Source organism: Erpetoichthys calabaricus, chromosome 12, assembly GCF_900747795.2.
Source record: "Erpetoichthys calabaricus chromosome 12, fErpCal1.3, whole genome shotgun sequence".
Taxonomy (NCBI): Eukaryota; Metazoa; Chordata; class Cladistia; order Polypteriformes; family Polypteridae; genus Erpetoichthys; species Erpetoichthys calabaricus.
Window position 1 is genome coordinate 18,563,830 of NC_041405.2, and position 15,589 is coordinate 18,579,418.

Consider the following 15,589-nt stretch of genomic DNA (forward strand, 5'->3'; position numbering starts at 1 on the left):
TATTTCATAGCAACGTTCACTTTCCGGGTATGTGTTGTGTGGGGACTTTGGAGGGAGTGACATATAGATATTGTCTTGTTGTTTGTTCTTTTTCACCCTCAATGTATACACACCTTATTATTACTCTTTGCTTTTGCTTATTTAACCGTCGATTGGGGAAGCTATTTGGAAGAGGTACGGCTTGTCTGGTCTGAATTTTCCTCACTTTGCCAGGCCCCATGGGTCTTGGTGGTGTAGCTGCCATTCCGAACGAGTGGGTCGGCTGTTACAGGTCTTAACTCATACTTTGCTTTTGACTACATTTCTAGAACTTACCTTTCTTCCTGACACCCGTGTGGTGTCAGAACATAGAAAATCAGGCGATTTCTTCAGTTCATATGAGTCATTTTTTTTGTAAGAACAACTGTTAAGATATGACAAGATGTTCAGTAGGTGCCACGTTGATTTATCCTCTTGAGTGACTGATACTTCCTGGAGTCCTGCATTTGCCCCTGTCAATTAAAGGCTCCAGATCCATACTGTTACAAAGCCCGTCAGTGTTTACCCTTTACAAGTACAGTGGAACCTCGGTTTGCGAGTAACTTGGTTTACGAGTGTTTTGCAAGACGAGCTAAAATTTTTAATAAATTTTGACTTGATGAACGAGCAACATCTTGCAGTACAAGTAGTATGTACATGCTTTGTCTGGTGAGCGTCATGTGATCACAACTGAGCTGATGGCTCTTCTCTCTCGCTGCGGGATTGTGGGTAATCATCTCCTATTCTCCGTCTTAGTCAGCGTGCCTCACTCATATAGCCAACATCCGTATGCGTATACTGTTTACTACAGCATTGTGACTCTGTATGTGTGCGCGCGCATGTGTGCTGTGACGTGCGAGTCCCCGTCTTGCACCCCAAAACACGAAGCTGAGTCTCAGTACTTTAGCAACACCAGCTTTATTCAGCTTGAAACAGCAACAGCGCGATTATTTATTGTAGCGGGATCTGCCGCTCTCCTATACACCAACACAGCTGTCAGGCAGGGCCGTGGCCAAGTAGTACTGTGCCCTGCGCAATTATGTTTTTTGTTCCTTGTATTACCCATCGACGGCAGGCGCTTATAGCATATCTTTTCAGATTTGCTTTTATGGTGAACTGCTACAGCGCTGGGAGACTGCGATTGCTTTGGGACGCTCTTCCACGTGTCGGTTTAAGTAAGTACTTAAAACAGCTCTCAAGGGCATTTTACAATTGAGTATTTGAATATATTTCATTTGCAAGTTACGTTTTTAAGTGTAGTAAATGTAGATGCATGTTACTTTTTTGTGTTTTAAATGATTTTTATTCTAGTCTTGTTAAAACTCATTGGCCAAGTTGTAGTGATTCTTAGCCTTTTGTCTTGGAGTACCATGCACATGAATTTAAATATATCACCTTTTTTCAGTATTAAAATGTTAAGTTCTGAACACTAAAGGTGTTTTTATTTATCCACCGAAAAATACTGAATTTGAGGGTTTTAATGAGGTATTATGGATAGTTTTTATACATGTGTGTGTCTTTACATTTTTTTTTAATCAATAATTTTTTAATGTGTGAATAATACTGGCAGTCTTGTGGCCGCAGAACCCCTGCAGATTTTATTTTTTTTTCTCCAGCCATCTGGAGGTTTTTTTTTTCTGTCCTCTCTGGCCATCGGACTTTACTTTTATTCCATGTTAATTAGTGTTCTCTAATTTTAATTCTTATTTATTTTGTCTTTTTTCGCTTTCTTCATCATGTAAAGCACTTTGAGCTTACATTATTTTTATGAAAATGTGCTATAGAAATAAATGTTGTTGTTCCGTTGGGTGGAATCCCACAAGAGTTTAGAAACTCACTCACACCAGCCATGATTCTTTTCAAAGGTAAAGTGCAGGTTAATTTGTTTTATGTATTTTTACTTTATATTTTGTATTAATCATTTTTATATGAATAGTTTTGGGTTGTGGAACGAATCATCTGAGTTTCCATTATTTCTTATGGGGAAAGTCACTTTGATATACGAGTGCTTTGGACTGCGAGTGCATTTCCGGAACAAATTATTCTCGCAAACCGAGGTTCCACTGTATTCAATATGTGGCTCACCACTGGTAGAACCACCACAACTAGTGACATCGCCACAAAATATGGAGTTTGGTGAAATTCTTACTTGTTTGTCTAACCGATATCCAACACATCACCCGTCTGAAGTGGCGTAACAGCAGCATATCTTTTATGTTGTCCAGCAATATTGTCTAACAAAGCTAAAAGAAAGCAACAAACAACAGGCCAGCAGCAATGATAACTTACTTTGATATTTATTTTTTCAAGTCATACAAAGAACAAGAATTGAATTCATTACCAAAAGACATCTTTGTAAAGCCATTGTTTATAAATGAGCAAAGAAATGAAAGAGAACTACTGTATAGGGTGGGAGGGAAGCACACACATCTGCCTTTTCAGCAGTTTTGGGGCGTAACTTCACAGTAGGGCGCAAAAGGAAGTGGCACCTGGAATTCTGGGCCACGAGGGTCAAGACTAAAGCTTTAAAGAAACAAACAAACAAATAGAATGTCAGGCGCTTTCTGCTTTAATGCATTTTAAGATATTTTTTTCTAGCAAAAAGTATTGCATTTTGACCAAAGAAAAGGGAGGATGTGGCATCATTGTAGGGTGCTGTGAGCTCTAAGATGTGCAGTTGGTGGTGAAGCCTGTCATAATTCTGGCATGCCATGACCTGCATTGGCAAAAACATATTTCCTTATTAAGAATTATAAACTGGCCGGACTATTACTAATTTTATGGTTTCCTGTGATTAAAAAAGAAAAAACTTTTTTGCTCAATCTGAAGAGAGAGATTCTAATCCAACAATGTTTATTGTCAATGGAGTCCTAAACTGGTCACAAGAATTTAATATGACTAACGGTTCATGGTGATCTCAAACGTTTTATTGCTTTGCCGGTAATCCCCGGCCTATAACACTATGGCCCTGATAATTATTGCTTTCAGTAATATATCACGGTATATTCTTGCAGCCGTGAAGCTTTACCTCAAATATAATTTTGAATTCATTACTTATTAACATAAACAATTGGCGTTGTGCTCCATTCTTGCTTGGAAACGTGTTATTTACACTGGGAGTAAAACACTTGATCACAAAAGGAGTGAGGTTATGGGCACAATGAGCTTTTCTGATTGAAGTTTCCTCCAAAGAAACAAAGTTTTTAAAAATCACTTGAGATTTTTTTCCCCTTGGTAAATGATGAGGAATATTTAAATGGCATTGGGAAGATCTTTTGATTCTTCAGTTTAATGAAAGAGCAGTAATTTATTTTGGGTTCGCAACTCATTGCAAGCAACAAAGGATCTCCATCCATCCATTATCCAACCCGCTATATCCTAACTACAGGGTCACGGGGGTCTGCTGGAGCCAATCCCAGCCAACACAGGGCGCAAGGCAGGAAACAAACCCAGAGCAGGGCGCCCACACACACACACATGGGACAATTTAGAATTGCCAATGCACCTAACCTGCATGTCTTTGGACTGTGGGAAGAAACCCACGCAGACACGGGGAGAACATGCAAACTCCATGGGGACCCGGGAAGCGAACCCACGTCTCCTAACTGCAAGGCAGCAGCGCTACCCACTGCACCACCATGCTGCTCACAAAGGATCTCCGCAGTGCTAAAGGAAATTGGGATTACAATCGTTTGTGTAATTCCAGTGGAGCCATGCAAGTCCTCTTTATTCTTTATAACACATTATTTATTAGGGGCTCCAGTCAAATTGGCTCGTGTAGGAGTTTTTTTTTTTTTTTTTTTTAGAAATGTCTTTTCTAATGTCCTGATGGTAATTCAAATTGAATGTTGGTTCATAGGGCGGCGCGGTGGTGCAGTGGTAGCACTGCTGCCTCGCAGTTAGGAGACTTGGGTTCGCTTCCCGGGTCCTCCCTGCATGGAGTTTGCATGTTCTCCCCGTGTCTGCATGGGTTTCCTCCCACAGTCCAAAGACATGCAGGTTAGGTGGATTGCCGATCCTAAATTGTGCTTGATGTGTGTGTGTGTCTTGTGGTGGGGGTTTGTTTCCTGCCTTGTGCCCTGTGTTGGCTGGGATTGGCTCCGGCAGACCCCCGTGACCCTGTAGTTAGGATATAGAGGGTTGGATAATGGATGGATGGATGTTGGTTCATCCTTTAAAAATATTACACATGGTGAGTAAAACACTGTCAACATCTTGGGATTGAAAGGGCAGCAAGGGCACCACATTGTAGGTTGTGTTTGATCACACAAGCCCGTGTAACGAAAAGGAGTTTGACATGGCGAGCAGTAAAGCAACACATTTCAAAAGACAACCAGTTTGTCAATATTGTATTTTACACTTAAAACAGACACCTTCTCTTGATTATGGATACATCAGTAATTCAAAGCAGTTTGTACTCGTTTCTTTTGCTTTAAGCAAGTGCCAACATTTAATAGTAAAGCAGATTTTGATTCTCTAAGGACCCTTTACAACCACTGAATGTTTCGATTTTGAAATTACTATCAGGCGCAACTCTTGCTTTTTAAGGCAAACTAGTGATCATCAGTCCCTCGTGCTTTCCATTTCACGGGGGATCAAGAGCTGCCAATGGAATGGCTTTTTAAAGTCTAATGACCACTTACTGCTGTGTCACAATATCAATGTTTTTGTCAATTTATATAGTAATTTGGAACTACTAGTCCAGCGGTTCTCAAACTGTGTGGCGCGCCCCCCTAGGATAACAAAAAAGGGGGCACGAATGTTGCCATACAGTGCATCCGGAAAGTATTCACAGCGCATCACTTTTTCCACATTTTGTTATGTTAAAGCCTTATTCCAAAATGGATTAAATTCATTTTTTTCCTCAGAATTCTACACACAACACCCCATAATGACAACGTGAAAAAAGTTTACTTGAGATTTTTGCAAATTTATTAAAAATAAAAAAATTGAGAAATCCCATGTACATAAGTATTCACAGCCTTTGCCAAGAAACTCAAAATTGAGCTCAGGTGCTTCCTGTTTCCCCTGATCATCCTTGAGATGTTTCTGCAGCTTCATTGGAGTCCACCTGTGGTAAATTCAGTTGACTGGACATGATTTGGAAAGGCACACACCTGTCTATATAAGGTCCCACAGTTGACAGTTCATGTCAGAGCACAAACCAAGCATGAAGTCAAAGGAATTGTCTGTAGACCTCCAAGACAGGATTATCTCGAGGCACAAATCTGGGGATGGTTACAGAAAAATTTCTGCTGCTTTGAAGGTCCCAATGAGCACAGTGGCCTCCATCATCTGTAAGTGGAAGAAGTTTGAAACCACCAGGACTCTTCCAAGAGCTGGCCGGCCATCTAAACTGAGCGATCGGGGGAGAAGGGCCTTAGTTAGGGAGGTGACCAAGAACTCGATGGTCACTCTGTCAGAGCTCCAGAGGTCCTCTGTGGAGAGAGGAGAACCTTCCAGAAGGACAACCATCTCTGCAGCAATCCACCAATCAGGCCTGTATGGTAGAGTGGCCAGACGGAAGCCACTCCTTAGTAAAAGGCACATGGTAGCCCTCCTGGAGTTTGCCAAAAGGCACCTGAGGGACTCTCAGACCATGAGAAAGAAAATTCTCTGGTCTGATGAGACAAAGATTGAACTCTTTGGTGTGAGTGCCAGGCGTCACGTTTGGAGGAAACCTGGCACCATCCCTACAGTGAAGCATGGTGGTGGCAGCATCATGCTGTGGGGATGTTTTTCAGCGGCAGGGACTGGGAGACTAGTCAGGATAAAGGGAAAGATGACTGCAGCAATGTAGAGAGACATCCTGGATGAAAACCTGCTCCAGAGCGCTCTTGACCTCAGACTGGGGCGACGGTTCATCTTTCAGCAGGACAACAACCCTAAGCACACAGCCAAGATATCAAAGGAGTGGCTTCAGGACAACTCTGTGAATGTCCTTGAGTGGCCCAGCCAGAGCCCAGACTTGAATCCGATTGAACATCTCTGGAGAGATCTTAAAATGGCTGTGCACCGACGCTTCCCATCCAACCTGATGGAGCTTGAGAGGTGCTGCAAAGAGGAATGGGCGAAACTGGCCAAGGATAGTTGTGCCAAGCTTGTGGCATCATATTCAACAAGACTTGAGGCTGTAATTGCTGCCAAAGGGGAATCGACAAAGTATTGAGCAAAGGCTGTGAATACTTATGTACATGGGATTTCTCAGTTTTTTTATTTTTAATAAATTTGCAAAAACCGCAAGTAAACTTTTTTCACGTTGTCATTATGGGGTGTTGTGTGCAGAATTCTGAGGAAAAAAATGAATTTAATCCATTTTGGAATAAGGCTGTAACAGAACAAAATGTGGAAAAAGTGATGCGCTGTGAGTACTTTACGGATGCACTGTATGTGGCGTAATTTCGCTATTCGTAGGAAAATTTTAAACTTGTAGCGGTGTATCGGCAGCAAAAAATATAGGAATACATTTTATTAGGGTTTCAAAAAAACGTTAGGGGGGCGCGATTAAAACTGTTATGAAAACTCGGGTCGCAAATACTTAAAGGTTGAGAAACGCTGTACTAGTCTGACTTCTGTAAAATTGTACAGTTCGGAAAATATTATTAATCTAGACATTTGCCCTGTGGTACCTGCAAGCGATGCACTTGCTTTGACATCAGGTAAGCTCTCACTAAGTGATGGGCCACCACACACCACCCAATAACAGTGCATATCCTGCCAAGCACACCACGTGTTTTGTTGTGGAGTGGCTCTGACATGCCATGACCTTAACATTGTTGTAACTGCAGGTGGACAGTCGTGGACCTGCAACATTTGGATTATAAAGGCACTACACCTTAGTGATTTGAGCAATAGCAACGACTCCAATGCGTCCGTGTGCAGAAACAACCTCCAGCCTGTTGTACTTGGTGCACTTTGTGATGAACCCTGCCCAGCACCGAGAGGCCACTCCGCTCCTGCTGACTATGCCAAGTGTGATGTCATGGAGTGGGTCGAACATATCACAGTCTGTCCTCGTCTGAACATTTGCACCGTAGTAACTTCCAATGGTCAGCTACAAAGCGGTGACGTTTGGATTGTAAAGGTACTCAGCAGCAGCTCCTTAACATTTTCAGAAATAGAAACCGCCATGCTTTTATAAGCAGAAATGGACCTCTGAGCTGCTGTTAGCAGCAGTGCACTTCCTGGTGACGTCAGCCGAGCTCGAACTCGGCCCTTACAGCAGGTTTGATTCGTCTCAAACCACGTAAACGGCAGAGTGGTGTGCGTGAATTCTACAGAGTTCAATTAACTCAGGAAAACACAATATCTGTGAAATAATCAAATTGCGTAATAGCGTGTTGATCTTCAAGCCAGATTCTTTGTAAGCATTGATGATCGTTGTTAAAGGGAGACAAAGAAAATATTCAGCATGATTTCCAAATCAAGATTACCTTATGCATGCTTTGGTTCAGATCCGATGCCAAGTGAGATATTAGTCAAACACAGTAAGAACAAAACGGGCAGAGGCAGAACCTGTGGAAAACTACATAGACTTTTTAGAAATGATGTGAACCTAAGAAAACCTTTTCATTGTCAAGTATAATCTTTATGTTTTTAAGTCGTTCATTCAGCAAAAAAGCTTCCAGTTTATATTACAAAATATTTGAATCAACAAATACTGGAAACACTGAAAGAGTGAAGAAGCCCTTATATAAATGAAGCGAACACACACCAAACAAAAAGCACGTTACATTGACCCTCTCATCTCCCTTGGCATTTGTTTCTCTTGCTGGAGTTTCACTCTGGTGAAGAGTGCATTGTCCTGTCTTTGTCTTCAACGTCTTTCATGCCCACTAACTCTGCAGAGTTCCAAGTAGGCGAGACAAAATGCGCGGAGATAATTCTTTTATTTTCGTTTTCCCACAAAACGGCAGTTGATTTACTCCAGAAAGTCCATGTCGTTCAAGCTTGTCGAGTGGTGTTTGTAGCTGCGAACTGTACAGACTCATGCGATTTCCACAAAAGGCACTGTACAGCTGAGAGAAAAAGTGCAACAGGGGACACAGGCAATGAAGAAGAATCTCCATCTGCAAATCCTCCTAATGTCATCATTTTATCGTGCGTAACTGTGTTGAACGTGACGATACTACAAAAAAAAAACTTTTACATGATATTAGTACAATTTTTTTTTCTTAAAGCTTTCTGTTCATTTCTAGACAAAAAAAAAAACATCTGGCAGCTGCATAGTCTGAACAAAGACGTCAATATGAATTATTTGTCCATCGTTCGTATTTCGTTACATTTCCTCCCAGACTTTCGACACACTCGTCTGTCTAGTCAGACTTCAAAAGGTTGAGAGGCTACAACAGAATTGTACGTACTTTCACTTTCATTCATTTAGATTTGCTTTTTGAGGAAACAAAACGGATCATCCGTACATTGTGGATGGTTAGCCAGAAAGTGTCAGGGTCTCAGAACCATAGACATGACTGTGCTCCGTGTTACTAAGCACAATGATATTTGGCCGAGCCCCACCACCCTCATTGGTTAGTTTAGGTTAGGGAGACTGTCATCATAACCCGATGGAAACTTGTGGTTGGTCATCCTTGGCTTTTCTCTTCCTCGTTGTTCGCCATCAAACTGCAATCCTGGTGCTTTTCTTTTTGCTGTATTAAGTGGAACAGCTCAAGAAAGACGACAAGCTGGTATCTGTGCAGCAGACGTGTATTGCGGTTTCTTTTCTACATTAATAAATTGGACTTTATTTGTATAAAAAAGTGAAACATGAAATCCCCCCCTTATTCCTGTGGACTATGAAGCTGCAGAGTCTGTTTGTGTGGCAGCTAGGAGGGAGGCAGAGCTCAGCTTTCTGCTGGAGGTTCAGCATGTCAGCTCAACGTTCTAAAATGTAGACGTGTACACCATGGACTGCTACAGCAAACCTATAAATAAAAATCTGAGATCAGGCGATAGCCAGCTGGCAAAGTAAGCAATCATTGGAAGCTACGCAGATATAAATAGATAAATGATGATGCTTCAATTAGATAGCAGAATCCAAGGGGGGTAAATTCATTTATAAAGACATGAGTGTCTCACAGAACTTTAGGCAAGTCTTGTTTTTATATGCCACATGGTGTTTTGAAGTTTCTGCAATATGTTCCACATAATTAAAAATGTGACTAAAATGATTATAATGCTATACCAAAACAATGTTGAGGATTATTGTGATATTATTGAAAAATCGAACAGCTTACTTGATGAAGTAATGATCTATCGTACTAAACATTGTGTCCTTCTGTCATGTGATCACTCGTGAACCACTAGGCCTAGAACCTTGATTTTGGTCTTAAGTGAAAGCTTATTATTACGTGATACGTACTGATGAAGAAACAAATTTGGGTGGCGTCAACCTCCGTGCAGTTATCGGGGTTTATGTCTTTCTTACATCAAACTATTCAAGAGCGTGATAAAATACAGTGCTACCCACCATGATGACACAAAAAAAGATGTCCAACTGCAACATCTTCCAAGTGTCAAGCCAAACATTGGAGGTGCTTGAGTAACGAAAAACGATGAGATGTAAGCTATCATCGAGCAGCTGGCGAATACTATGACTCACTGACATGCCACACATACCCCATGATACAGAATAAAAGAATGACAATGACATAGAAATGAGAAGCAAGGTGATTATCAAATACTCGCAACCTCTGCCTATATGCAAACTTTGCTTTTACATTCGTACATCAATGTTAGATTGAGGAACACTATGTTCAAAACTTATCAACGGGGCTCACTGTGGGATGATATTTTTTCATACTAAAAGCAAAAGAATGTTTGGCCACAATGGAAATGTTCATTCAACTTACTCAATAAGAACCACCTTTATTTGAGAACTGGAGGTTCACGTTTATATAAATTACCATTATAGCATTCTCAAAACCCATTTAGTCCTATCCGTGGTTGCAGGGGACTAGTTCCTTTCCCAGAAGCACACTGGATAGAGTGCTGATTCTTTACAGGACCCAATCACACACACACACACTCAAACTCTCTGGTGTCACTATTCAGCCCCAGTAATAATTTTATTTACACGTAAATGATTCCCAGTATTACACTATAACCCCAAGAACAACTAATAGCCATCATCAATTTTAAACTGAAGACAGAACTCGTGACCAATGAATGAGGGGGAGAGGTGGATCTTTACTTCAAACGCATGATGCCATTTGAATTTGTTTCTCGTTTGTGCACTGCTCTGATTTTCCAGAAGTTTACATTTTAAAAGATTTCAGCAAAAAGTGCACGTGTTTTGCATGTTGTGAGTGTACACCTGGATGACTCGTCAAGTGGATTATACCTCTTTTTTTACATTTTTAAAGATGCTAAGATTTGCACTGGGTGTGACAAGGATGGACAGGGTTAGAAATGAGGACATTAGAGGGTCAGCTCAGGTTGGATGGTTGGGAGACAAAGTCAGAGAGGTGAGATTGTGTTGGTTTGGACATGTGCAGAGGAGAGATTCTGGGTATATTGGGAAAAGGATACTAAGGATAGAGCTGCCAGGGAAGAGGAAAAGAGGAAGGCCTAAGAGAAGGTTTATGGATGTGAGAGGACATGAAGGTGATGGGTGTGACAGAACAAGATGATGAGGACAAGAAAATATGGAAGAAGTAGTAGTAATATGGACATTTTTATATCATTTTCTGTTATCAGGTGCTGATCTACACAGATGACCGTTCAGGAGATTACAAATTTTTCTTGGTCATCGCTACAAGTCATGTGGGGTAAGTAACACAGGGTGAGTCAAAATGATGTTAACACTGATGGTACTGCTATGTATCTACTTATACACAATTTTTGCGGACAATTTATGTGCCACATATGGTACATGTGTTGAACATGGTGGCAAACAGGTTGAGGCATTCCTGTAAATGATCTTTCACATATGAAGTATGTTTTGTGAATACCGTATTTACACGTGTACCATGCGCACATTTTTCCCTGAAAATTAGCATTAGGTGCGCGTCATACATGAGGAAATTTTTTTCTGTAATGTTTACTTCTTCTGCTTGGGATCGCTCTCTCTCTCTCTCTCTCGTCATGCAACAAAAACAGAAGTGCATTTCGCGGAAGACATGCCCTAAATGCTTCCTATACAATCGCAACGCATGTCGTACACGGGGAAAATTTTTTTCACGATTTTCTTTGTAAAAATTAGGGGGCACGTGGTACACGAGTAAATACAGTAAATTGTAAATGTTAACATAATTTTGACTCACTCTGTATATAAAAAAATATATCACTTCTGTATGGCATATTGCTTCAGTCTGTAACTCCGAGTTAAGCAGTGTATATTTGTTGGTGTGTTTATATATATTTACATCTTACACAGAAGTATTTCTTGGTACATTTAACCATTCTTGAATTTCATTATTGTTTGGCGGACATTTTGTTACTCTTGCTTCTACCTTCAGATGTATTATTGTTGTCCTATGATTTGGAATTGAATAAGGTTACTGTAAGGTAAGGTAACTAAAGAGCCTCAGCTTCAGGAAGGGCAGCCAACCAACCTGAGTGAACATAAAACCCGCACAGAGAGAAATGTATTATTGTACGTTCCACTAGGATGCATTAATGAGCAGTGCAGCATTACCTTATATTTTTATTTGTCTGTATTGCAGTTATTTTGACATTCACTTTACATTTTCAGCTGTTCCTGAATTCTTCCTCCTTATATTCCTCATTAAAATCACAATTTCCTGCTGTTAGTACTTACATTTACATTTTTGTATTTGTTACTTTATACAGACTTTACATATGTAAGATCTCAGAACTCTGCATTTAGTTTTTCATTTATAGTTTTAGATTGCAGGCGAGTGTTCCGCAGGACCCACCTTACAACTTCACAGTCCAGTATTAAATTCCAGTCTAGATGTGACCGGTATGGAGTTGGCATATTCTCCCAGCATTCATGGTGGTAAACTAGTTTCCTTGTGTGAGTGTGACTAGCCATCAATTGTGACTCTGATTGTGTCTAAGCGTAACGTATCCTCCTATTTAAAACGGACATATTTATATTTTAGAATGTACTCCTTTAGTTTGTTCACTCTTGGAACTATGACTGTTTCTTTTTCTAATTATGTTTATTTGGATGCTCTCATGTTTCTTCCATTTACACATTAACATCCTTCCAAGTCCCTACATTTTGTTCAGGTGTGTTGAGAAATGTCTTAACCCTTTAAAATGTGATCTTCCACATTTACTGTTGGTAGCTGTCAGGCGTCTTACTATTAACTCCTTTCCCAGATATTTCATATTTTGTGTGTTGGTTAATTGATTAAAGCCTACATTCATGTATTTCACGCGTAAGTCCTCAGTTTGCTTGGAGCGTTTTCATACGCCGTAATCCTTTGCAGAATTTCCAATTGAACATTTCTTATGTTCTCCAGTTCCTTTCTTTCCAGCATGCTTATTTCACACAATTTGCAGACAGTCAAGTTGATTATTTCATGTTGGGATCAGTCTCTCCCTGCTCTATCATTTGGAATTTTGTAGCATGTCCAAGAAAGTGCAGTGCTGATGCATTTGAAATATCAGTGGGACTTTCATGATTTGGATAGCTGTCTCAAAATGCCATCTGCTCTGAGAGAAAAACCCGTGCCAAATGTGATGGTTAGCGTTAAATCTGACACCTTGGCCACCATCGCGACGCCAGGCCTTGATTACTATTGCCGTTTTTTGTGGATCCCTCAGGACATAATGAAGTAAGATGAGCTCAAAGTAAAGGATTGGCTTTAAGATCTCGGCTGCCGCTGTGCATTGCTACATGGGGTCCTAGAACACCCCAGAATGGCGGAGCTGTCGTAACTGATTTCTGCTCATGTATTTGCTCCGTCCTTCTTTCTCTGCTAAATCATAGAGGATAAGGCTCAGTTTAGCAGTCACAGGTCAGAGTCAACATAAATAAATTCAAAAGTCCACGGCGAGACCATAATTCACGTTTTTGTTGTCGTGGGCCCAGTGCTCGCCATTAATCTGTCCACCATATAACAGAAGGGACCCCTAGTGAGGCCTACAGAACATCGGACCGATTTTCAAAGTTAAGGAAATGAGCTGCATGGTTGTAGGCTCAGATGTGGCTGTGTGATTTCACTTCTGATATTACCATAGTTTGATTCCCAAAAAAGCTGCACTATCTTTGCACTTTAATGCGTCCGTAGAGGACCTTCAGTTCTAGATGCAGACCCTGACTGACTTGTGTCAAGGCATCCTTTGCTCAAGGGGTCACAGAGGGCTGGTACTCATAGATCACTGGCAGATCATGGTAGCCCGTTTGGCTCTGTACGGCGGTTATTGTTTGTAGAATGCTCAGCACTGGCCCAGGCACAAATAAAACCAGGCTTTCAGTCTCGCATGATCTCTTGGCTTTGGGCATCGTCGACATTGGCACAAGAAGTTTTTATTCTTCACAACAAACCAATATAAAATAGACCATAGAAGAGAATTTAGGAATCCGTTGTAGGGAGACGCCTGTCCCTATGTGAAAATGCAACATGTTTGAAAGTGCTGAGAGAAGAGAAGTTGGCAAGTCAGCCACTGCAGTAGGTGGGTGGCAAAGAAAGAAGGGATTGGTGGGCACCCTTTGTGACGAGAGCCCCCAAAGTGCATCTTTTACACTGTGACTTCTGTCTTGCTGTTGGTGCTGTACGGCCTGTTAGTGTGTCCTGCTGACTGGGTCCCGTAGCCCAGAGGTTGAGTGAAGAGCTCTGGCAGTGTCTCGATGCTGAACTGCCGCTTGTTAGTATAAGCGTGGCGCCGATTGCCCGTGTGAGTAGGCGGATGGTTCTTACTTGGGTCCCAGGCCTGGAAGGCAGAGCAGGATGTCAGAGGGTGTGTGTTGGTCTTACTCACTTTAGTCTTCTGCGTGGGAGTGGAGGTCACTGCAATGGTCAGCGGGGTGTGAATATCCGACGTGGGCTGCAGGGATTTGTCCTTGGTGTGTAGGCTGACAGGCTGAAATGTTGGTGTTCCTGGAGCCGTGAGGTCTGCCATAGGAAAGCGTTTGTAATACTCGCTTGCAGCTGTTTCAGCTGTGGAGAGAAAAGAAGAAAGGTCATTAGAGAAGATGGGCATCTGCAGAACAAGGGGTTGTGCTTCACCTCGTCATGTGCAACGACTACAACTCCTGAAATCAGTCTTTGTTACTTCTCAGTTTGGAAGAACAAAAGTCGAAAATGCATTTGGCACACCAGTACTGTACCTGCCAAATGTCAGCCTAAAAGGTTGCTGCTACTTCTCACTTTTCTGCCATGAGTAGCAGATCTGTTAAACTGGTAATACCTAGCCATTTTGCATCTACAATGGGCCCTTCACTATCAAATGGAATTAGAAAGTTGCAAGTAGAGAGCAACCATAAGCATTCTTAAAAACTGCTAAACCTAATGAATCCAAGTTAGGTTTGCTGGGAGCTGGACCCTAGCCCAGCAACACTGGGTGCAAGGCATAAACCAGCTGTGGACATGGCATGATTCATTCACCAGTCCACTCATCAGACCAATGAGATAAGAATATGCCATTCAGTCCAACAAAGCTTGTCCGTCCTATTCACCCAGATTGTCCAAAACAAAACATGAAATCGAGAAATGTGTACTCTCTACCACACTTCTTGGTCGTTTACTCCATGTGTCTGTGGTTCTTTGCATGAAGAAAATATTTCTAATATTTGTTTGAAATCTGCCCTTACTAAGTTTCCAACCGTGTTCCATTTTCTTGTTGAAGAATTTATTTGAAGTAATAGCTGGCATCTATTTTACCAGTTCCCTTCAGAATTTGAAACAATTCAATCATGTCACTTCTTAATCTCTGTTTGCTTTAAGTGAAAAGATTCAACTCTTATAGTCGATACCTCTTAGTCCAGAATCCGCCTAGTTGCTCTCTTCTGGACCTCCTGTGCCACTGTTATGTTATTTTTATAATATAAAGTCCTGAAATGTGTGGTACGCTAGATGAATCCTCACCAGTGTGTTATGTAACCTCCTTTGACTTGCTACTCCACACACTGTGGGCACTGCATACCCTGACAATCGATTAGCATTCTTGCTCAGTTCTGTACACTGTCTGGATATACTGTAGTTAGTGACAAGTCCACTGTGACTCCTCGATTCTTCTCATAAGCTGTACTTTCTCATTTCATCCTCCCTACGTGTACAGTAATCCCTCCTCCATCGCCGGGGTTGCGTTCCAGAGCCACCCGCGAAATAAGAAAATCCGTGAAATAGAAACCATATGTTTATATGGTTATTTTTATATATTTTAAGCCCTTATAAACTCTCCCACACTATTATAAACATTTCACGCACAATTATACAGCATAAACCCTTTGTATTCTCTTAGATATTAGGTAAGATTCGTTGAAATTATGTATGTAAACACAGAGTACATACAGTAAAACCTAAATATTATTTTAAAGATATCAAGCGTCTCCGATATCACATATGTTACAGCCATTACGACAGACAGGCCACCAGCAATAAATACGTACAATGCAAGAAAAATTGTGTACAGTGACACTAAACTATGTACATGT

At 41.2% G+C, this 15,589-nt stretch overlaps 1 protein-coding gene and 1 long non-coding RNA gene across 4 annotated transcripts in view; both read right to left on the reverse strand.

Moving 5' to 3' along the window:
- Positions 1-2,294: 2,294 nt before the first annotated feature.
- LOC127529759 (uncharacterized) lies at positions 2,295-4,733 on the reverse strand. Its single transcript, XR_007936358.1, has 2 exons — positions 3,653-4,733; positions 2,295-3,342 (listed from the first exon to the last, which is right to left on the reverse strand). It is a non-coding gene; the product is annotated as an uncharacterized LOC127529759 (long non-coding RNA).
- A 6,494-nt stretch (positions 4,734-11,227) lies between these two features.
- The window catches only part of LOC114663006 (protein shisa-9-like), a 232,608-nt gene continuing 228,246 nt past the window's right edge, over positions 11,228-15,589 (reverse strand). For all 3 annotated transcript variants that reach the window (XM_051934456.1, XM_051934455.1, XM_028816768.2), the window contains one exon: positions 11,228-14,093. In XM_051934456.1, the coding sequence (XP_051790416.1) occupies positions 13,675-14,093 (419 nt within the window). In that variant the 3' untranslated portion in view covers positions 11,228-13,674. The remainder of the gene's footprint in view (positions 14,094-15,589) is intronic.